Source organism: Branchiostoma lanceolatum, chromosome 13, assembly GCF_035083965.1.
Source record: "Branchiostoma lanceolatum isolate klBraLanc5 chromosome 13, klBraLanc5.hap2, whole genome shotgun sequence".
In the NCBI taxonomy this organism is placed as follows: domain Eukaryota; kingdom Metazoa; phylum Chordata; class Leptocardii; order Amphioxiformes; family Branchiostomatidae; genus Branchiostoma; species Branchiostoma lanceolatum.
Genome location: NC_089734.1, coordinates 19,770,713 through 19,795,142, shown reverse-complemented (window position 1 = coordinate 19,795,142; position 24,430 = coordinate 19,770,713). Strand labels below are relative to the sequence as shown.

Below are 24,430 nucleotides of genomic sequence, written 5' to 3'. Positions count from 1 at the left end.
GTTTTGGAAAATATGGAATTTTCGTATGGAGCGCCTGTCAGAACATGCGAGCACCGATCTCATAGACCTTTCAACTAAACCTGTTCTGAAAAGAAATAGAAAAAATGTAGGAATGTGTAGTGTTGCCGTGACGTAAGTGCTGCCATAGAACGTTTTTGTTTGTTTCCATTTACGGCCATGCGCGTTAGAGCATTCTCCGAATGCGCACGTTGAACGTTGACGTACGACAAACGTTCTAACGCCTTACTTAAATAAAGACAGTTGATCTTGAGCATTGAAAGTGTGAAGACATATATCATTTAGCTCCGTGTTGTGTCTTGTTCTCCGTCGTCCGTCTTCTCCTTAACCGTCGCCAGCAATATCCAGAACATTAGGGACAACGACCATCTCACCTTCCCTACAAAAACACTCAAACTATCAACCTTTCCGCATTTCATTATCTTCAGATGCAATACTCATGATCTGTTCGGCTGGAGCTGCCAGTAAACCTGCGTAAAACCTACAGGAAACGCCCGGTTCTCGATGCACGGAAGGCCCGCCATGACACATGTGCGAACTAGCCGCTTTAATAGACGGAAAGTAACCACTATTTATATATTGCGACACAAACATTACGGCCATTCGGCGTGATTTGTCTGAAAATGCCGTGCTCGGTCTCTGTCTTTAGGTTGAGGCGTTTCCTGTAGGTTTTCCGTATTAAACCTGATAGGAGCTCCGTACGAACTTCGCAAATTCCGTATATTCCAAAACTCCGTCCTTCATAGAAATCAAAAGATCGTAAAATGTGATTGTTCAGCTATATTCTGACCGAGTATAGTCAACTGCTTGTGTCTTATATCAATGTGGAGACCGTAAAAAAACAGCCGTTCTGGTCTGGGTGCCCCATATGACGGCCGTCATAGCGTGTTTCCTGGCTTGTTGGGGCCCCAAATGGGGTATACCGGTATACCTATACGGGGACCTATACGGGTACGGGTACCTATACAGGGTTTTCCCCTTACCCGACTAATGTTCTGCTTGGAATAGAATCCCAAGGGACATGCTATCAGTTACACACTCTTTGAGTTGTTAATTTCTTGCTACAGCCCAGAAAGTGGACGACCAAAACATGTGTAGTAATAATATTATAAAGATGGGGGAAACATTATTGTAAACAACGCATGCAACATTCTCGGAATCCTCAAAAGCCCACTTGATTGTTCGAATTCATGGTTCAGTACTGCGTATGCTGGAATGTGACGGGTAATAATGGACATTACACAGTGTTGCAGAATTTCCTGCCCAGCTCACCCTGAATTTGAGAAGAGCATAGTATATGTACATGATTGTACAGTAATTATAAAATAAGCTTCTACTATTACTTATGGTAAAGTATCTGAAAATTACATTGTACTTTTGGAGACCCTAGGGCATGGCACACCTTGATTTTTTCACCGTCTCTCTGCTGCCTAACTCTGGATATTTTGTAATGATGTTTGGTAGCTATACCGGGTCGGTCTTGGGAAGGTCAAGGTCAATTCTGGGCTTCCTGGTTGCTTTCCTTGGAATTGCAGCAACAATTTTTGTTCTTAGCTTGAAAGTTTATCCGTGTTCAACTTTGTAGAAATCATTCTGAACCTAATATGTTGAATTGTAATTTGCAACATCAGAACTGGACCCAGATATTCAGTTGCAGTTATGGCCTCAGATAGAGAGAGTTTCTGTCACGTAAACCAGAGTTGTGTCCTGGTAAAGAGTTCTGTCCTCCATCACTGTGGACCACCCACTGAAAAAGTATTTGCAGAGCATGTATAATCAGAGTATTGTCCATGACCTCAGACTACTAACCTTGACACTGCACTTACAAGCCTAAACACATGTGTACCCAACATATGAAAAACTTTCACCCCAAACCACGTACATGTACTATCTTCTTTCCGTGAGCTCACTGATTGCCCCCTTGTCAGTACACTGTAAGTTAGTAACCTCTGCTTCTGTGCCGACCATTTCTAATGGCTATTATAAGCAGTGTATCGCTTGTCGGTTCCATTTTTGCTGCAAATTTGATCTTGATGAATGATGTCAGGGTCACCTTGTCTGCGATGTCATCATTTGTCTCAGTTGTCAGATCGGCCAGCTCTCTGCAGCTGTCTACTTTTGTATATCCATTACCCAAGTTTTATGGTCCAGGGTCAATTTATTTCTGCCTTTTTACATCTTTAGCGGCCTATAAGATAATAAGATAATAACTAAAAGATCCCTGGATTGACCTAAATGTTTTCTTATGGTTGATATTAATTTTGTATCAAATTTAGGATATAACCGATGATTACCTGTGTTTCGACCATACTTAAAATCTTACAAAGTGAAACAGATACTGATGTTGTAGGGGTTCAGAGTCAATTCCAAAGTCAAAGAAGAAGATGACTGTGTATTTGGTATACCATACTCTGAGTGTTAAGTTCTGTTCATCCTTCCTGACCACGTAGATTTCATAATGAACTTCAAGGTAACTTTTACGGGGGCCAAACTTCTTTTTTATTCGCACGCTTGCATCAGTTTTGCTGGCTGCCCTCCATATAATCAGAAATCAACATGATGGCTTTATCTTAAAAATTTGCTTCACTTGTGTAGCCCACATTTATGAACACCGTAACAAGACATCATTAAGATTTACTGTACAGTAGTTACAGTATTCATCATCATCATCATTCCAGGGTTACAGTTACTGTATTATTTATATAATATATAAAATTTAATTTAAATCGTAATGTACATTGAAATGTTTAGTGTTTAACATTACTGTGATGTTTGACTTTGTGATATTAGAAGACTAAGTCTTTCTGTTTGATAATCAATATTACATGATATTATACATATACAGCTACGGCCACACCAATTTAATCTGTTGGTTCCCGGATTTTTTCAGAGAAAATATGAAGCGACACGGCGAAAAAAAAATTAATTATAATAAAGTTTAACAAAATTTAAAAGTTATATTAAAATGATTATTCAAGTTTCAGCTAGAAAAAAGCAAATCAAACACTCTACAGCAGACATCCAACTCACCCTGGTACTCCCATTGTGCAGTAGATACACCTGGTTGTTGAAAATGATTAAAAGTACAGTTTTAATGTACTACACATGTAACGGGGGGTCCCAAAACTTCCAACGTAAATTTACTAGTTCGACATCGCATAGTGCCGATGTCGGGCGTATGAAAAGTGTTGCGTTTTGACGAATGATAAATGAGAGTGGCGGTGTTTAAGGATTTTCCGTTGTCGAGTTGATTTTACATCGTCCATGCACGATTTACACTATAATCTAAGTCGGTAAAACCAGAAAAATGTTGTTATGAATATAGCGTTCCATATTGTTCCATTGTAATTAGGGTACCATAACTTCGACATACAAATACCTTTGTCTCTCCTTAATTTGTTGGCATGATTCTAAGTAAACAGACGGAATAATTTTGTGTCAACTAGCTTCCCTGTAGTAAATGATTTTTGACCGTGCGTAAGTTGCCACCGATGTGGGGCGCGCTGTGACTTAGCAACTGTTTACACCGCTTGTTGCGTTCCAAGCCATGTCAACATTGACGATCCGTTCTTTCGGGTATGGCAATGAGAGTAGATACAGTCAAACCTGTATTAGCGGTCACCTTTGCATAGCGGCCACCTGCCCATAGTGGTCACTTTTTGTCGGTCCCTTGGATTTTTCCCATTGACATAAGCATTAAGAATTAGGCTATAGCGGCCACCTGTCCAACGCGGTCGCGGCCAGACGATTTTCGGTCCCGCGAGTACAATAACACTGCCGATAACGGCCAATGTGCGCCGGTGGAAGCCGCATCGCCACCGCACGCCGGGTTCAAAATCTTCATTTTCTAATGCAGTTATCAAGTTTATGTGAACTCAACTTGACAGGATATTAATAAAGAAAACAAGAATGTTTTATCTTCGTTAGATTATCCATGGTTTGACGCGCGCGAAGTCAAGTATTTCTTCACATGGCTTGCGTTTGTACATCGTAGAATATTTGACTATTTCTGTGCATTTGGATTGGACAAAGATGACGGTAGTTTTTGGAAAATACAACCCGCACAATGTATCTGATGCGCTAAGTTGGCGAATTATTTCAATGTCGGCCCAATATTTCCGTTTTCCCCGGGAATTCATCCGAAAATGTGCCTAAACACGATTTTCAATATGGCGGAGCAGCATAAAGGTCATCGGACGACACCACTGTTGCGGAGGTATAGTGTGTTAAATTAATTTTGCTGCAAACTATCACTGAGGATAATTACTGAACCAAAAGCTTCAAACTAAATATGGATAACATTACTATCTTGTAAAATTTGGGCTGTTGCAATTTTCTGAAGAGAAAAAAGCCCTCAAAAGAGCGACCTTCCTCTCATTACCCTATTAGCATAATGGTAGAAGCTGATCATGACAAGTAAACAACAACAGATTAGGAAAATTGTCGCCACGATTTTATGTTTAAAAACGGTCGAAAACGAACAGTAAGTGGCAACTGAGCAACATATATTTTGTTCTATACTAACTAGGGGGCATTTTGCTGCGAAGAACTTTGTTTCATATGATTAAAACTCGTTGGTGACGCGGTTGCCGGCAGCGAAGCAGTCGCGAAGGATCAAGAGTTGAGTATGGCGATGCTGGTCTGTACAGACATGAAGCTCGAGCAAACCATGGATTTTGGAGTTGGCAGATACAATAATTCTTTTTTCAAGCCCATAATAGAAGTAAAAGAACAACAATCGAATTTCTAAAATGTGCCTTACCTATGTAATGTTTACATGTGTACTGTACGGTGAATAAATGTGCTCAGTGGGTACTGAAAACATGTGTCACTCGTGGTCAATTAATCAACATTTTCTCCATAGCGGCCACCTGTCCTTAGCGGCCAGTTTTGGCCAGTCCCTTGAGTGACCGCTATAGACAGGTTTGACTGTACTTCATTTCATACAAATGGTCCTGTAGCATGAACGCACAAATGCCACAATTGTGCCACAATTGCGTCTCAAACTGCCGGGGAAGAATTGCTACATCGAAAACTGAAATGGTGACATTTGCACTCGGCACGGCACCGCATGTGACCAGAAAGTACGCGTCAAATCTTCCTTGTTTTTCCAGTCAATTCAGTACAAAGTTATGACTTATTTTAAACAACGCCAGCAATTGTTTTTAGAGCTCACTATTCATGATTTTCTATATCTTTTTTAGCAAGTAATGAGAAATCGCCATTTACATTGATTTCAATGAACTTCGTGTTTGTGCATTCAGAGATCACCGACCCGTGCCGCCCACATCAAAGCAAGCGGCCTGTCAGTCTTTAATCAACATGCGGGGTTAGGTTACATGTTTGCAACATCAGTGCATTTGTCTGTGTGGAACCATGTGCAAGCCTGTCGACGGGAACTTACCAAATGCAAGTTTATCCGACGTGTTTCAAGCTAGATTAATAAGATTTGCGGTTTTGGAGCCCCCCTAGCTCGTACGTGATTTAGACAGGGGGACCTTGAAATGTCAACACTGTAGCATCACATTCGAATCGTGGTCAACGGAATGGCCGTGACGTAAAGGGGGAAGGGCATTTGAAGCCGCGGTTATTTCAGACAAGTTTAATCGCGACATATCCTAACGAGCACCAACGTTTTTTGTGTGTTTTGTATAGCTTTATGCCTCATGTGTAAAGCAAGAAAGTTTGCATGCCGATTGTTGACTGTTCTTTATGTAAGAGTTGCCATTACGCAGTGACCTTGCGTCGAACGTAGCCATTGTTTATAGCCAAATTTCCCTGGTGGCGCAAAAATCAGTTAACTCTACACTACCAAAAGTCATTTTTCTTGTTTTTCCTTCTACAAAGAAAATGTTTCTGTCTGTAAGTGTCAGCCAGAATGTTATTCTGTATACAAGAATCCCTGTATCAATCACAAACAAGAATCCCTGTTATAAGCACAAACAAGAATTGCATCTAAGAATTTTTTTCTTAAGTTAACTTAGACCGAGAAAGTTCAAGAAAATAATTCTAGCAGGATCAAATTTTCTAGAAAAAATACTAATGGGAAGAACCTGTAAGAATAAAAATTTGAGGAAATAAAAAACAAATCTTATATTAAGCCAGAGAAAGCAATTTTTTTCTTATTTTTCTAGAAATTTCTTATTGGAAAACAGCATGCTAGAAATACTTACTTGAACTTTCTTGATATAAGTTCACTTAAGAAAAAAATTCTTCGTGTAAGAATTGACATAGACCAGACTTCCCAGAAGGTTCCTTGAATTTTCTTGTTTTTCCTTTGTATAAGAAAATATTTCTCAACATAAGAAAACAACAAAAATAAGAAAGAATAAGAAAAAAGATTTTTGGTAGTGTACACAAATCCGTGTTTCATTCAGACGTCACCTCTATGCATGACCTCGGGTTATTGGTCTTTTTATTCAGCACAGTGGATAAAAACAAACATGGCTCTCTTCTGCATAATAAGACAAAATAAAACTCGTTCGAAGTTATGGTACCGTCGAAGTTATGGGACCCCACGTTACGTACTTCTGTTCTGAAAAAAACAGTATAATTATCGTTGAGAATAAAAATATTGGCAGACTAAAACTGTATCAAGCATTTAGGGCATTTTGCTATTCTGGAAACTTGTTGAATGACTTAAAGCCGCGGCACCTTTATACTGAGTAACAATTTTCTCAATAGTGTTGAATTTTAAAATTTTAGGGGGGATTTGGGAGAAATAGACCAGGCGAATCTGAGAACCAACAAATTAACTTGGTGTGGCCCATGGTCACACATCACACGTCATGCCTGCAATTGGGTTCTTATCGCCCATAACAGCCTCATACTTCGTAAGTATATGATATCATAATATATAATGCTGCGGTCACACGCATCGTAAGTCATCATACAATTACATGTAGTGTTAGGTTAACATGCCTTGGTCAATCGCAGGTAAATTACATGTCAATTTAGCCATTGCTGAGTGTCAATTGTGACGGAAAATGCAGCTAAGAAGGAAATTATACATTGCATCATCGTACGATTTTTATAGCCCCCCCATGCAGGCTTCACTACAGCCCTTTTTTTCTACTGATGAGGTGACAAGTTCCTAAATTTCAACCATATTTTGACTGTTTCAATTTTCCCGACATTGAGATATGAATGTTGTTAAAAACTGTAGCCAATGAACACAGTAGCAACCATTGAACTGCACACCTGTAGTGTAGCCTGCTTTCAAGACTAAGATTTCCCACATACTTCTACGTTTTGCATGATACACTGAGATAGAGGTTTTACAATAAACATTCAATCGCCGCCATGGCAATAGTTTTTATTGCCTACCTTGTTTTTGGTTTTTACTACAAACATAAATCATTATTCTCCAGGTTGCTACTGTGGCCTGGAAGTGAGAGACGTGTCCTGTGGCAGTCAGGAATATACAGGGGAGGGGCTTGATGGTGGTTTGCAGATGATATGCAGATTTTCCTGTGGAAATAAATGTGGCAGGCAAGTTTTCTCAAAGACAAGTTTTGTTTAAAATGTGTGAAGTTCAACCAAAGAATTGAGATTGAGATCCACCAATAAAAGTGAGAAAAAAATTCCTTGACAGAAAGACATGTAGTTTAGCTGCTATATGTGCAATTCATTTTTGTATGTATTAGATAAAATGCAACTTTTCATTGGACATTGTCTGGATTTGAAATTTGGAAAAAAAGATTAAAATCAAAATAATTTTAAAACTTTTTTTCCCCCTGTCACAGAGAACTCCAGTGTGGACATCACACCTGTGAGGAACTGTGCCACAGCGCCCCCTGTCCTCCCTGTCCAAAACTGCCATCACAAGTCAAGTTCTGCTGCTGTGGCCAGACCACTGTGCAGAAGCTGGAGGAGCTTGGGGAAAACGGCAACCGCAAGTCATGCTTGGATCCCTTACCAACCTGCGGAAAAACCTGCAACAAGCCTATCGGTTGTGGGTCTGATGGTACGAAATATGAAACATGTGCTTGTATTTTCAATAAGTCTTACTTGACTTGACTCCTTATGTGGAGTGTCAGACCTCCTCTGCCACTCTAACCACAGCCCAGAATCGTCTGTCCACCATAATGATTGCATTCTCCAATGCCTCAGAGGTAACAAGAAGATGTGCTTCTGTAGTACATAAATTATACATAGTTTACATAGTATACATAGTCATACTCAATTCAGTTGGAGCATAAATACATGTAAGTACATAAATACGTCTACATTAACCAATTTATTTGCAAGACCTGTTGGGCACTGAATATTTTCAAAGTTCTGAATTGAAGAAAAATAAATCTGTTAATAATGCTGCAATATGTGCATATGTAGACTAAGTGAAACACAGTCATGTAATGTTAGTTCACATAAACTTGCGGGGTAATATAACCTCAGGCTTTTTAAAAACGGTATATTTATAAGGGATATATGCTAGATGCAACATCAGTTCTAACGCCAGCAATGCAAACCTGACAGAGTAACATATTCAGAACACTGTCTGAAAAGCTACGATAACCATGTATTAAAAGATGGCGACGTCAAAAACTCTCAAAAGGTCTAAGTCAATAACTCCATTGCATAAGTGAGGCCTTTAAGCAGTCTAAATCAGGAGTCTAATTTCAAAAATGAGAATTACTAATAGGAGCTCAGGACACTATGCACATCAGTCATCCCAGCCTCCAACACTCTGCTAACAGACAGGTCTCAGTCATCCCAGCCTCCAACACTCTGCTAACAGACAGGTCTCAGTTATCCCAGCCTCCAACACTCTGCTAACAGACAGGTCTCAGTCATCCCAGCCCCCAACACTCTGCTAACAGACAGGTCTCAGTCATCCCAGCCTCCAACACTCTGCTAACAGACAGGTCTCAGTCATCACAGCCTCCAACACTCTGCTAACAGACAGGTCTCAGTCATCCCAGCCTCCAACACTCTGCTAACAGACAGGTCTCAGTCATCACAGCCTCCAACACTCTGCTAACAGACAGGTCTCAGTCATCCCAGCCTCCAACACTCTGCTAACAGACAGGTCTCAGTCATCACAGCCTCCAACACTCTGCTAACAGACAGGTCTCAGTCATCCCAGCCTCCAACACTCTGCTTACAGACAGGTCTCAGTCATCCCAGCCTCCAACACTCTGCTAACAGACAGGTCTCAGTCATCCCAGCCTCCAACACTCTGCTTACAGACAGGTCTCAGTCATCCCAGCCTCCAACACTCTGCTAACAGACAGGTCTCAGTCATCACAGCCTCCAACACTCTGCTAACAGACAGGTCTCAGTCATCACAGCCTCCAACACTCTGCTTACAGACAGGTCTCAGTCATCCCAGCCTCCAACACTCTGCTAACAGACAGGTCTCAGTCATCACAGCCTCCAACACTCTGCTAACAGACAGGTCTCAGTCATCACAACCTCCAACACTCTGCTAACAGACAGGTCTCAGTCATCACAGCCTCCAACACTCTGCTAACAGACAGGTCTCAGTCATCCCAGCCTCCAACACTCTGCTAACAGACAGGTCTCAGTCATCACAGCCTCCAACACTCTGCTAACAGACAGGTCTCAGTCATCACAACCTCCAACACTCTGCTAACAGACAGGTCTCAGTTATCACAGCCTCCAACACTCTGCTAACAGACAGGTCTCAGTCATCCCAGCCTCCAACACTCTGCTAACAGACAGGTCTCAGTCATCACAACCTCCAACACTCTGCTAACAGACAGGTCTCAGTCATCCCAGCCTCCAACACTCTGCTAACAGACAGGTCTCAGTCATCCCAGCCTCCAACACTCTGCTAACAGACAGGTCTCAGTCATCCCAGCCTCCAACACTCTGCTAACAGACAGGTCTCAGTCATCCCAGCCTCCAGCACTCTGCTAACAGACAGGTCTCAGTCATCCCAGCCTCCAACACTCTGCTAACAGACAGGTCTCAGTCATCCCAGCCTCCAACACTCTGCTAACAGACAGGTCTCAGTCATCCCAGCCTCCAACACTCTGCTAACAGACAGGTCTCAGTCATCCCAGCCTCCAGCACTCTGCTAACAGACAGGTCTCAGTCATCCCAGCCTCCAACACTCTGCTAACAGACAGGTCTCAGTCATCCCAGCCTCCAACACTCTGCTAACAGACAGGTCTCAGTCTGAAAATGATTGGCATAATCATGCTGACCATTGAGTTAAAAGAAAATGTAGCCCATAATATGCACACAAAAAATTCCAATCGATCAAAGCCGATTGGAGTTTACCCCCCATGTTCTCCTTACTTAGATCACTGCAAACTTAACTTAAAGGCACTTTCAATAAATGCCTTTCCTAAGGACATAACATCTGAGGACCTGTCAGGGATTTGAACTCCAGGTTCTGAATCAACAAGACTAACCACTGTGCCACTGTGCAACACATTCAGGTATCTCTGTCCCTCTTCTTCTATCTGGCCTACTCATCTATAATTTTACTCATATTTAGTAAAAAAAATGAATTTCCCTATTTTTCCACAGAAGAGATTCACCTTTGCCAGAAGCCGTGCCATGCAGGGGAGTGTGGCCCTTGTCAGGGGACAACAAAACTTACCTGCAGATGTGGATGGAAAACAGAGGTCAGCTCAACTACTGTGTTTGACTTGACTTACTTAATCTTTCACTTCCAAACAAGACATAAAAACAACATCTGCAATTGGCTGATGGAGAATGTTGTTAAACATTTCAGTAAAAAGAATATCAATATTTCGTTAGTGTTACTAATTATAGGTAAATTAATATATTACACCGAACGGCCTGTCATGTTTCTAACCTTCGCATATCTAACTGCTTGCGTTGATTAAAGCTATCTAATGAGGATACCTGGTGGAGTTCCACTATAGGATTGTTCTAGGAAAATACAAATTTTTGAACCCATCATCAGTCCTAGGTTGATAAGTCTGGTACTCGAAGTATCACTATTTCTTGTCCTTTTCTGAGATGGTATTATTTGTCTAAGAATGAAATACGCTGTGATTACATATCATGTGACATCAAGTCGAATAAGGTGTTTTCTATTTTGTCAGGAACAACCTTGCAAAGATGTCAAAGGTCGAACAGGTAAGGATATTTTTTTGTGCCTGTCATATTTCATTACAGATTAATGTGCATTGTGTTGTATTAAACAGACAATACAGATCTGTAACTACGGTAACCATTACATTTATAAGGCCACACCAATTGTTGCTTCTCGGAATCGCCGCTCCTATTTTTCCCCATTTGAGAAAAAAAATGGCCACACCTCCCATTCTCAAATTTTAACTTCCTCTCATAAATGTAAGGGGACGTTTATTTTTTGTGTTTTGTCGCCTTTGCGACAAAACACCATGTCTTGGCTCTTACCTTGCAGGGCTGCTGCATGGTTCAACACTGTGTCGCACACCATATGACCTTATATGGCAATACCTTCCAAAATTGTTGTATAGCCGTTGCCTTATATGGCAAGGGAGCAAGAAAAGCCAGGCAGGCTTGATTTGCATGACACATAGGAGGGCGACCGCATGTAACTGCTACAACTGTTCAGAAATATCATTGCATTGTGGTTTCGGACTTTGATATCCTGAAAAATGACCATATTACATCTATACCACAAGATTGCAGAAGAAAAAAAATGATTTCTTCAAGAAACGACCAAAAATCAACATAAATGATACCATATAGTGAGGTTAAAGCATTATGTATAGAGACGCATACTACACACTACAACTTAGCTCAACTGGTAACGTCGTAGTACTTCAGATCCGGAAGATCCGGGATCGAGTCCGTGCATGGATTTTTTTTCTTTTTAGATATTAAATATCAAAAATGCATATTAATATTATATTTATCTATCAATATCATATTTATGAATATCATATTTTTATTTTTTTATTAATAAATAAATAAATATTTTATCTTTGTTATTTCTAAATATTCATTTAATATATACAAGGCCTTTGTCTTATGAACAGGACTTCATAGATTCCAAACCAGGCATTCAAATTTTTCTGTTCATTGTAATGGAAAATACCGTGCAGCGGCTCCTATGCGCGGTAAGATGATTCTTGCAAAACACTCGCCACTAAACTTCTATTCCCGATGTAAACAGAGGCTCTTGATGTTGTTTGCAAAACAGCGATCCTTTGTTACAGTTGCAAATGCTCCATTGTTCAGTATCAACTTCATTCAGACAACACGGACGTGGAAAGTGGCGCCGCTCTGCACAAAAATATGGGAATTTTCATGAATTTTAGCAAAATTATCCAGGAAAATAAGGAAGTTAACATTAAACTGAATGACTAATATGTACAATTATTGTACTTATCTTGCTATCATATTTTTATTGTTCAAAAGATCTCATGACTTTAGTGTGATGTTCTAATTATGTTTTTCTGACTAATATATGTATCCAGTTTCAACCTACAATGTAGAATATCCCAACTGATAGAACAACGCCATGATTATATGAAGCTAGCAGCTCTCTTCATGTTTACTGTAAGTTAGGCATCCAGATATGATAAGATACACAAGGTGCCAGTTACTTATTAAGAACTGAATAAGACCGTTTCAAAAGATTTTTGCAGTTGCTTGCTTGAGTTGAATTGCTATGATCTTGCACAACTCTTTTTAGTTTGAGTTTGATGGTGAACACTAGTTTCCCATGATGTGTACGTTAAGTTTTAACCCTATAATAATATTATTGTAATTGATGCTGTCTATGTTTTCAGTGGAAGATGAATTCCTCTGTGACAAAAGGTGTAACAAGAAAAGGAAGTGTGGGCGGCACAAGTGTGGACAACTCTGTTGTGTGGTAAAGTCTTCCTCAGTATACACCATGGCCACACCAATTTTAATTTGTTGGTTCTTGAATTTAAGAAAATAACGCTTATTGAGTTATTACCTGCCAGTGGGTAAAACTGGAATCCTGACATCAAGATTTTCTTTTAATCTTTAAACTCCTGCTGCCAAGGGAATTGGGTGCTAAAGGTTATTGCTACAGTACATTATTAATGCTACAAGAACCAATGATATGTAAATTGGTGTGACCTTGTGCACCTTTTTGTGCCCCATCACTCAGCTGATGAACAATCTGATATATTTCTGTGCAGGGCAACAATTATTGATAGGTCATGCTGACACCTGTCAGAGTTACTGTAGACATTTAGATAAAACAGTTTCCACACTTAGTTTTTATTCAAATTTCTTAGAGCTGCCTTTTAGAAAAATTGTACCATTGTCCATATGTGCTACTGTGTTCTTCAGGCTGGATTGACCAAGGATCATGTGATAATGACCTGAAATGTAAGTCAGCAAAAGATGAAAGTTGCCAATAAGTAACATACAAGAAGAAGAAGTTTTGTGCATGAGTTGTGAGTTGAATGTTCGTGAACCCTGCAGGAGTTGGACCACGCCTGCCCGTTTGTCTGTGGGAGGAAGCTGGGCTGTGGTTTACACAAGTGTGAGCAGCCTTGTCACCGCGGCAACTGTCAGCCTTGCTGGCAGACAAGTGAGTTGTGGAGCCCTTCTATGACTTTCTAGTTTCATCACTAGTCTACCTTGTATGATTTCAATCTTCTATAAGATCAAACTTGTAGAAATGAATTTGCTTGCAATATAATAACCACATTGAAGTAAAAAATTGTGATCCCTGTAAATGTGTTTTAGATACATGATAGTAACTATCTATCTAATATATACATGGTCATCGGCCGGGACTAAACAAGAACATACATCACCCCATATTGCCCTGTCCAACATCATTTGTCCTAAGTGTTCATATGCAATCCCAGTGTCTCTGACTAAACTATCGGTAAAAGTCAAACTTCTGCAGTGCACTCGGCCTCTTGGTTTCCATAGAAGGATGTCCGAAACTATTTCCTGCTTGGCTCTAAAGCAGTGTCCAGCAAATGTTACTGGACGGTGGGTGAGCTTTTGAGACAGCCGTGGAAGACTTCCATAAGTTTTTAGAGTAGCATGTTGTGTCCAAGAAATGTTCTGTGCCCTGCGCAGAAGCTTTGTGTACATGTAGGTCCCATCCAGTCTGTTTTGGAGCTGACAGGTAAGCGTCCAAGTTTCTGCACCGTAGAGCAGTATCGGTTCCACAAGCCTTAGGGTAAGAAAAACTTGTACCTTCAGTTTGTTAGAAATGTTAGATTTCCATATTTTGTCCAACAATGCTAGGGCTTTTCTAGTTTCGAGGTCTTTCTTTGAGCACAATGATGTAAGAACCAGATTGAAGATATTTGAAACTATCTACTCTATGAATGAGTGCCCAAGACAGGGATCTGAGTTCAAGTGTTCCAGAGATGTTGCTAATGTATTCTGTCTTAGATTCATTACAATATAGCCCCACTAGGGATGCAGATTCTTCCAGTGATTGGAGCAGAGTTTCTGCATTTTTGATCAATTCAGCAACTATAGAGCAAGATCATCTGCAAAATCTAAATCAGTGAGATACTGGGCAGGGTGTCTTTGACTCCTGCGCGGTTTGATTTCAATACCTTTGTTTTCATTTATGTCTAGTGATAGTCTTAAAACATAGTCAAGTACAATAATGATAAGTAAGGTGCTAAGGTATGAACCTAAAGAACTCCTGTAACTACCTCAAATGAACTAGTCTCACCGTCAGGTGTAATAACTGAGGCTATAGTATTTCTATACAGAGCTCTGTCTGCTTTTATAAAACATTGTGGAATACCATACTGTGCTAGAATATCAAACAGTACATCTCCATCAATAGAATTAAACTTTCCTGGCCTTACGAAAATCAATGAAAAGCAAACAAAATCCATATGTCATCTCTTCATCTCTTCAATTATACGACGTATTGCCAGAATCTGTGAAATAGTACTACTTATAACCTTCCTTTTCTAAATCCATTTTGATTCCTCCTAAGAATGGGATCAATTACAGGGGTAAGACGATTAAGTAAAAGTCTGTTATACACCTTTGCTGCAATGGGAGTGAGAGTAATACCTCTATAGTTGGAGGCAGATGTTAGGTCACCTTTTTTGGGGATGGGAACGATTCCTCCTTTTAGCCAGGAAGATGGTGGTCTGTGATACATAAACGTTTGGTTGCACAGGTGTAAATTAAAGAAGGTCATTGAAAACCGGGTCTTTCAAGATGACAGCCGGGATATTATCCAGACCAGGAGATTTATTGTGAAGGAGGGATCCCAGAACTGTTTTGAGTTCGCTTGGAGTGAAAGGATCTGTTGAGATGTTAAGTTCCTCCACTACAGGTGTCATTTTGAGTTGTCGGTTGGGTAAAGTTATAAAAAGTCCTTGTAGTTGAACCTAGAAGCTAGTAGAAGGGATCTGAAGTGTGCCGACCAGTTGGCTTTCCTCTCTTCCGGAGATCCCCCTTTTAGCTTGACTGATGGTTTGGATTTTCGGCCTGTGAGTTCATTAATAGTTTTCCAGGCAGCTTCATGTTGTTTTGTGACGTGCATTTGAGACAAGAGTGTGAGAACTCAGGGGTGATGACTTAGTTTTCTTCTTCATGGGCAGTGTGGAGAGAGCTATTTCCATGCATAGCCTCAATCAAGTTAATAATGATATTATACGTTGTTTCGATGTCGTCAGAAGGATCTGCAAGAGCGTCAAATTAATTTTTCACCTCGAGTGCGAAATGATGTTTCGTAGCGGGTTTCGGAGTTTGAGATGGGTTGCCTTCTTAGATGCCCAGAGACTGAGGCAGGTTATGCAGGATACTATTTGATGGTCAGATCCTACGGTGGAAAAAGAGGAGAAAGCCCGACAATCTCTAATGCTGTTCCTCCATTTCTTCCGAGTCATTAATTGATTTGTGAGCGGTACCCAGCAGGATGTTGGTGTGTCCATAGTTTGTTCTGGGGTTTCAGGAATTTAGTGTTTCATATTTAATTATTATTAGACCAAATTCTTGGGCAAAGTCAAGCAACTTCTGTCCATTTCTGTTTGTCTTCCTTTGCAATAGGTGAAGGCTGTTTCTTCATGCCCTATCTGTCCACTAAAGTCATTAAAGTCATTAAAGAAATACTTCCAGTCCGGGGAGCTCCCAGGATCGGCGCCATCCCAAGCCCGTGACCTCTGACCTCTTATATATTAACTATTCTCAATTGTATTATCTCATATCCTCTTGCATGTATATCTTTGTTTATTATGCAGATTTGAATTATTTTAATAACTTCTATTTCAAAAATTGCCTTGCCAAAATATTCTTATTGTTTAACAGTACTGTTACAGTTGTATTTTGTAATGTGACTGGTGAATGAAGCCTTACCGGTATATTATACTCCACCCATGCACAGGTTTTGAGGAGCTGTACTGCCAGTGTGGAGCCTCAGTGCTGTTTCCCCCCGTACCATGTGGAACACCTCCTCCCGAGTGCCACCGCATGTGTTCCCGTCAGCACAGTTGTGCACACCCAGGTAAAACAACACTCAGTCTGTCTCAGCCTCCTGGGCAGGCTCAAGGGTGTGTGTGTGTATGTGCTGTTTTCTGAATATATGGCAGGATCAAGATTACTTGAAAAAAGTCGAACCTTACAGTCTGAAGTTCATAATGTCTTTCCATAAAACAGTGTTGGACAAACATGTTTCCCATGCTGAACCATTAGGAAAGGATTACTTGCTTGTTCCACTCTTACAGTACACTTTACTGTTACAGAAATAACCCAAACAAAGAACATGCAGTCCTTGTTATGTAACACTCAGGTTAACTGTGTCCATATGACTGTCAAAGGAAATAAGATGATATTAAGGGGGGACGTTGTATCTATTAAATTATGCCTGAGGACCATACCTATCAAGTAACTACAGTCAAACCTGCCTAGGCGACCACCTTTTCAACGCGACCACCTGGCCATGGCGACCGCTTTTTCTCGGTCCCGAAAATTTTCCCCATTATATTGGCACTGCCCAAGGCGACCACCTGTCCAACCTGACCGCGGTTCGGTTTGAACTCAATTTTCAAAACGATCACGTAGTGCATGGCGTCAAAACGTCAGATTTCACAGAAATTACTATCCATTCCTTGTATTTTCAACAAAAATGTGTCTCTGTCTTACTAAATTCCGCCAGAAAATGACTCCGCGGTGGAGGGCATAACGTTGGCCGAGACATGTTGTTTCTTGGTCCGCGACGCCATCTTTGTTTCAGCGCGGCATAACGCTGACTTTTCTAAAACATGACGCTTCTGTGTATAAAGATTTAGAATACTCTCATTATTGGTGAAAATTAATATTCTTATATTCTTGTTATTTCCATGACTCTCGCAAACCTTTATTGGGCGCTGTAATCACCGACGCTGTGCGATCTGCTCCACTGTTACCTTTCGATGTGGTCGCGTGCTCGGCGGCGGTATCACAACTTTCCGTTTTCATCCTTGAGTTGTCAGATCGAAAACTTTTTGCCGCTTTAATCCAGCGGTCGGCGCCCAAAAGAAGGCTGGGGTCAGCAGGTGTTTTCTAGGGATTTGCCTCAGGCCTTAAAAACCTAGATTTTATATGCGTTTGTGTGTGTGTACTCTTACTTTAACGTAACGTGTGAATGCGGAGGGTGCTGCAAGGTCATCGAGGCAGACATTGTTTTTAGTCAAAATTATGACGAACATTTGTTCACGATGTAACGGTGTACAATTTTATTAAAACGATAACGGAAAATGTAATTTCTGTAGGATCTTTCTGTTAATGAGAATTGAACCTGGTGGGGGTCATGCTGTCTAAAATCACATAATTTCCCATCCATCTACGTAGTACACGGTATTTGAACACCTCGACCTGGAAACATGTTGTGAATGGAATCCTCTTCATGGCGACCACCTGTCCATCGCGACCGTTTTTGCTCGGTCCCCAGGGTGGTCGCCTTGGGCTGGTTTGACTGTATATAGATATTGACCAACATAACTGTACATTTTATACATAGCTTGTTCAAAATGATGATCTTCCTTGCCACTTCGAAAAAAATATAACTATCATGTTGAAAAATTGGGCATAGGTTCCTCGCTATGACCCCTAACCGAGGGCCAATGGGGCTTTCGAATTCAACAAATAGTCAAGTACATGTAACTTTATATCATATATTTACTGACAATCAGTAACATATAACAACAAGATTGGCAACATAAATAGATGTTGTCATGGCGACGGTGGTCCCTGTTGACGTTTTCGTTTTTAGCCCACATGCAAATAAGGACCCCGCATAAATCATGTCATATCACCTTCTCTACCAAAATAACACAAGTTGTCGAATGTATGAAAATCTTGTTTTCACAAAAAAAGATATCGTACCATTTCCTCATAAATTATGTAAATGAGGCCATCTATGCAAGATTTGTGTCTAATAGTGGCCACATTTACTTAACTTCCAAATGGTGCAAAAATGAAATTCCCATCATTTACCACTATGGATTTATAGTATTTTGTCATTAATTATGCAAATTAAGTGTTAATTTGATATCTATCGATATTTATCTCTTTCTCAGTTAAATATGTCATGTGTATGAGAGTCCTATAGTAGAATTCAGCTGATTTATTAACTGTCCTCATTAATTATGCAAATCAGATATTGATTTGCATAATTGGCATATGATTATGTAAATCATCACTTAAGTTATCTACACACCAAAAATTATGATGATCCGTCATCCCCTTCTTGCGTTATTCTCTTTCAAAGTTTGAGTCAAAATCAGCTCCTGCAGATTTAAAAAAAGCCGCTATAGGGGGTCCAAATCTACGAGACATATTTTCCTAACAAAGACCTATCCACCACTTAAAAATTATGACTATAGCATGTTCAGAAGACGAGATTTGAAAAGTGAAAGTTCCCCTGCAGTACCACAGAAAGTCGCTAGGGGGCCCAAAATCCAATCATTACAAGGTCTCCCACAGACCTGCCCACCTACAAAATATGAAGACAATACATCCAGGCATTCTTGAGTTATCGTCCTATTGACTTTCACATTCCTGTACAATTCCTAGAATTCTTGCAATCTGCACACAATATAGTAAAAATTTGGCTCACCCCTGATGTGTCGCCAAAAATCATAAGAGAGCTCCCTGTACCTAATTATATTTTCCAAAGACATTACCCCCCAAAAAAACATGTATGAACACCCCCTGAAAAATAGGGTAACCCGTTATGTCTATAAACATTTGCTCCATAGCGTCGAAAGGAAAGTTTTGGTGAGACGCTCAGATTTCGATTTCCCGCAGTTGAGCCCAGAATACTGAAAAGAGATCATCTGTAAAGTACCTCATCATCTCGGGCCGCTCATACTAAGAAGTAACCCATTACTTGTTGACACTTGTTGAAGCAAATATATGTGCCATTTTTAAAAAGGGAGATAGAGCGATCCCCAGCAACTACAGACCTGTTTTATTGACCTGTATATCCTGCAAACTACTCGAGCACATTATTCACAGCCATGTCATGAAGCACTTAGAAAGTTACAACTTTTGGGACCATTACTCTTTCTCTTGTACATAAATGACTTGCCAGACCAGCTTGATTCAAATGTGAGGTTATTTGCCGACGACTGCCTGTTATATATAGAGTTATCTACACAGAATGATTCACAACTCCTGCAAGCAGATCTGAACGCCCTCGAGGAATGGCAAAGCAAATGGCTTATGCAGTTTAATCCGGAAAAATATTACATCATGCACATAACAAACAAACGGACCCCAGTTGTGACCACCTACCAGTTCTGTGGACAGACTCTAGCAACAACAAAAAGCCACCCATACCTAGGCGTTACATTAACAACTGGACTGAAGTGGAGTACCCATATTAACAAAGTAACAACTTAGAGGCTAAGCAGACATTGGGGGTGATCAAATGTAATTTGTGGGCATGCCCAGCAAAGGTAAAAGCACTTGCATACACGTCTCTAGTAAGACCAAACCTTGAATATGCTGCAACAGTATGGGATCCATACACAAAGAAAGACAAGGATAAACTGGAGAGGGTGCAGAACCAAGCTGCCAGGTTCTGCACGAACAACTATGACAGGGGTGCAAGTGTCACTAAAATGAAAACAGATCTACACTGTGGAAGTCACTTGAAGACAGAAGAAAAATATACAGGCTTTACATGATAATTATCTAATACCAGCCCAGAAAAAGGACAAGAAATAGTCATGCCTTTAAGTACCAGAGTTACAAACCAAGGATTGATGTGTTCAAAAATTTGTATTTCCCGAGAACCATAGTAGAATGGAACTCGTTGTCATCAGATGCTGTAGGAACACCTTCACTAAATAGCTTCAAAGAACAATTGCAGTCAGATGTGCAAAAGTTAGGTGTGACAGGCTGTACAGTGTAATATAACCAGCTACTGCCGCGTGCCTGCGAAGCTGGTGTGTTACGCCGAAGGGCGGTTATACCGGCTATACAGATACAGATACAGACACTAGGAACTGCCCTTAACCACTAAATTGGGAAAATGTTACGGTTATTTTAAAACATGAACTCTATTGAAAATATAAATGGCCTTCTGTGTCCAACCTTTTATTAGTCGACCCAAAATGTAATATTTTCCACGTGTTAACGGTATCATTTTAAAGATCGTAATCTTCGCTATGCAATATACTGCTTGTTTTACTGTCATCATGCCTGATAGCTGCAGATAGTGGCGGCCGTGTAACAAGTCCTCTGAACAAATTATTCTTCTGTTACGCTGCCGATGCAGTGGTCAGGATTGCCTTCCTGTGCACCTTACTCTACATTTTTTGTACACATGTTTTCTGAGCAGCTTGCTTTCGTTTACACTGCACAATGCACACTGACTGTCAAATTTATTTGATATATGTATTTTGAAATGTCAGTGTCACGTCTTATTGTCCTCTAATAACAATGTTTAATTTGTAGCGTCAAAGCGAGATCGACCGATATGTTATGAGTGCCCCCAGGATTTTCACAAAGGCTGGGTCATCATAGTGGCGGGGAAATCAATTACAAGCAAAAATAACGGGGAAATACGGGCAGAAAAACCTTAACTTTCAATTTCATAAGGGTTCTCTGGTTAGCAGAGCCCCCATTTTAAAAAATAAAAATAAACATGCCGTCTAAAATAAAAACGTACTGGGCATGCAGATTTTGAGTAAAAATAAAATGTACCGGTACGTTTATTGGGAGGTGAGAGTATCTTGTCTGACCCTTACCTCTTTTCTCATGCATGTCAACGAAAAGTGGCCAGTGACCGATTTGATTTTGTCTTTAATGAAGATAGAGGGCTTTAACAAACAATCAAATAAACTCTATAACAAATCACTTTGGGCTTATGTGACGACAAGCAAATGTATATCTAGCATGTTTTTTTTAATGCATTTGCATGTTGATGGATGCATGAGGTACATTCCCACAGTGAGGGAAGTGGTTCTGGTAAGGCTGAATTTGTCTATAAGGGAATGTCCTGATGTGCATTGACTGAAGCTAATCAGTCCCTTATACAGGTTTTATTGACTGACTGTCATGTTTTGTAGTGTGTTACACCATTCTGATGCAGACAGGTACCATAAGCTAATTGTGTGACTGAACATGCTCTACAGTTCAACACACCTGCCACAGTGATGACAGGTGTCCTCCCTGCACCTTCCTGGTACAGCGGAAATGTATGGGGCAGCATGAGGTAAGACTTTATGATTTTACAGTTACAGTAGATACTGTATTATTATTATTCTTTAGAATGAAAAGTTTGGAAGTCAACATGGTTCTGTATCTGTATTTGTCATTCTGTATCATTTGGTTACAGTCATGTAGATGCAGGACTCAAAGTACTTTTCTGTTACCTGTTGAATTTTCCTGCAACATGAAATTTAGAGCTTGTGCAAATATGCAAGCTGCTGAGTTATTTAAAGTTATAGTTAGTCTTAGTTTGTCTGTGCTTTGCTGGATGTGACTTCTATGACTTTAAGGCTCATGCCTCATCTGTAACAGTTGCTCCTCCGACATGCCACAACTGTCACAACGAGAAATCATTGTGATATAGTTTGAATCTAATAGTACTTGTATGTTTCGAAAGAAATACAGATAAAGAAATACTAATGCGTCATGCCAATAGCCAAACTCGCATTATCACGTTGGTTAAAGCACGAATGTCCCTTGAGAGGGCAGAAAGTCTGGCTCTCCATTGGCTGACACCAGATACCAGCCGAGGTTGATTAAAGCACCTCTGCCTCAAGGGAGAGAGGTGCATTAACTAACTTTGGCCATGCAAGGTCCTTGGGCCATGTATGTGGATTTCAAACAGCAAAATACCCGCTCCTGATTGGCTAAGGACAGATGGCTGTGCTCTAACTATGTCAAAAGATGACCAGTACTGAGCCCCTCCAGACCAGCAAAAAATAAAAATAAACTTTCTTGTAAACAAAACCCAGGTTTTTAACATGTTCAGAGTTACTGTATAACATACATCAATACAAATTCTGACCCCTGCGTGGGTCTATCTTCAATAACTTAACCCTCTTCCCTAAGTCTAGGTTGACCTTGGTGACATATTGACTAATAATAATTATGTTACTGTATGTGAAGTGAGGAAACCAATGATAATCAGTATTTTAAGCTTTGGATCTTGGTAGCCAGAAGAAAGGATAAATGCAATGATTAATGATGATTGTGATTCAAAACATATGCTGGTGTTTTAAGGATGTCTTTTTAAAAAACTCCAGGACCTGTTACAGTACATGCATGCAAGCTTCGCGACATAAAGTTTGATACTAGTTTATATCATACAAAATATGACTAAAAAGAAGTGATTGATAGATTCACAAAAAGGCACCCTTGAGTGTCTATTGATGAACCCAAGGACATCATATATGATAATGTCCTTGATGAACCATAACAATTTTCTAAGAACAATATTCTTTCAAAATAATGAATGGGTCTGAGAAACCATACAGTAGAGTAACTTAATGTACAATAGGACTCACATCCTACAGACAATAATGTGATATAAGGTACTTCCTGCAGGAAATCCTGCAGGGAAGATTTTTTCCTGCAGGAATTTACCTTCTTCCCGCAGGGATTCCTCCAGGAATGATATCTTTCTGCAGAAATTCCTGCAGGACAAATTCTTCCCGCGGAAATTTTCAAAATTAGTATTCATGAAAGTTATCGTTATCAATTATTACTGTGCATCATACTTGGCAACTATATGTAAACACTTTTCACTTAATAAATGCATTAAATTCTATATTGAAAATTTAGCATTTGTCAAATTGGGAAAAGTGGAATTCCAAACTTAAACTGGAAGGTGTTGATTACGTTCTTGAAAGAATGATAAAATTGAGTCTTTACTACTGGATTACTGAATTTTAATCTCGGATGTTTCAAATGCCCATCCAACGTTTTTTGTCAATGAGGACTCCGAGATAATGTTTAATATTTAAGACTTACAGAACACAGCGAGAATGTTGAACTTCTTATTAGGTTCATCAGTCTCCTGGCTTACAGGTGAATAGCCACATGCTGTCTGCTCCTCAGGTCCCGACAGTGGGAGATGGTGTTACACATGCGGAGTAAAATCATGGTAAATAAAGGAAATATATACAATTGACTCAAGGGTCAACATAGATTGGTTTCCTTTACCTACATGTAAACATATCTCTGTCTTTCCAGTTAAGAAACAACGTGCCTTGTCACATCAGTGACATCTCCTGTGGACGACATTGCGATAGACGCCTCCCCTGTGGTGTGCATCAGTGCATTCGCATCTGCCACAAGGTTAGACATCGGCTATCAAAGTTCCCATACATGTAACTTGCAATATTTATGCTTTATGCTGCCTTTATTTTGTAGGTATCAGTCCTTTGTAGATGGAATTAAAAGACGAACAGAAAGATTATGCATCAGTTGCATGCCTGTCTTTCCATGTCTTTTTTCCTCCATCTTGTCACCTTCTAAATCCTTATTTTAAATCCCAAAACTCCTAATACAAACACATCCACCAAAGACATGTTATCATACATCAAAATCATTTCAAAAGTTGCAGCTGATTGACTTCATTTTATACAAGCCTAAAAGATACAAGGCTATACTATAGTGGAGGCAGCCAAAACAGAACTTAATAAGCTTGAAAGTTAATCTGTGCTTAACTTAGTTGTAGTATACTGGAATCACTGTAATTTGCAACACAAGAATTGGACTTACCCATATGGCTGTCCAACTCCAGACTTTGTGAGCAGTGGACCATAACTTTCAAAGTATTTCTTTTTTGAAAGACGAGTGAAAAAAGGCATTAATTTTACATCAGGGCCTTACAACCATCCTTTAATAGAGTCAGAGACAGGGGTTCACCGTAAACTTCCTGCAACTTATGATCTACTGCTCACCGTGTTAGACAGTGGAAAATTTGGGTCCAATTTTTGAGTTGTAAATTACAGACTGAGTTCAACTTTGTTTGAGAAAGTTGTTGTGATGGAGTAATGTT

The 24,430-nt window shown here is 40.0% G+C and overlaps 1 protein-coding gene across 1 annotated transcript in view; it reads left to right on the top strand.

Moving 5' to 3' along the window:
* Positions 1–24,430, top strand: part of LOC136446693 (transcriptional repressor NF-X1-like) — a 125,625-nt gene that overhangs the window by 77,862 nt on the left and 23,333 nt on the right. Inside the window, exons 8-16 of the mRNA XM_066445163.1 lie at positions 7,389–7,509; positions 7,764–7,984; positions 10,522–10,619; positions 11,067–11,100; positions 12,747–12,829; positions 13,417–13,525; positions 16,313–16,432; positions 21,552–21,631; positions 23,620–23,724. Coding sequence (XP_066301260.1) covers positions 7,389–7,509; positions 7,764–7,984; positions 10,522–10,619; positions 11,067–11,100; positions 12,747–12,829; positions 13,417–13,525; positions 16,313–16,432; positions 21,552–21,631; positions 23,620–23,724 — 971 coding nt within the window. The remainder of the gene's footprint in view (positions 1–7,388; positions 7,510–7,763; positions 7,985–10,521; positions 10,620–11,066; positions 11,101–12,746; positions 12,830–13,416; positions 13,526–16,312; positions 16,433–21,551; positions 21,632–23,619; positions 23,725–24,430) is intronic.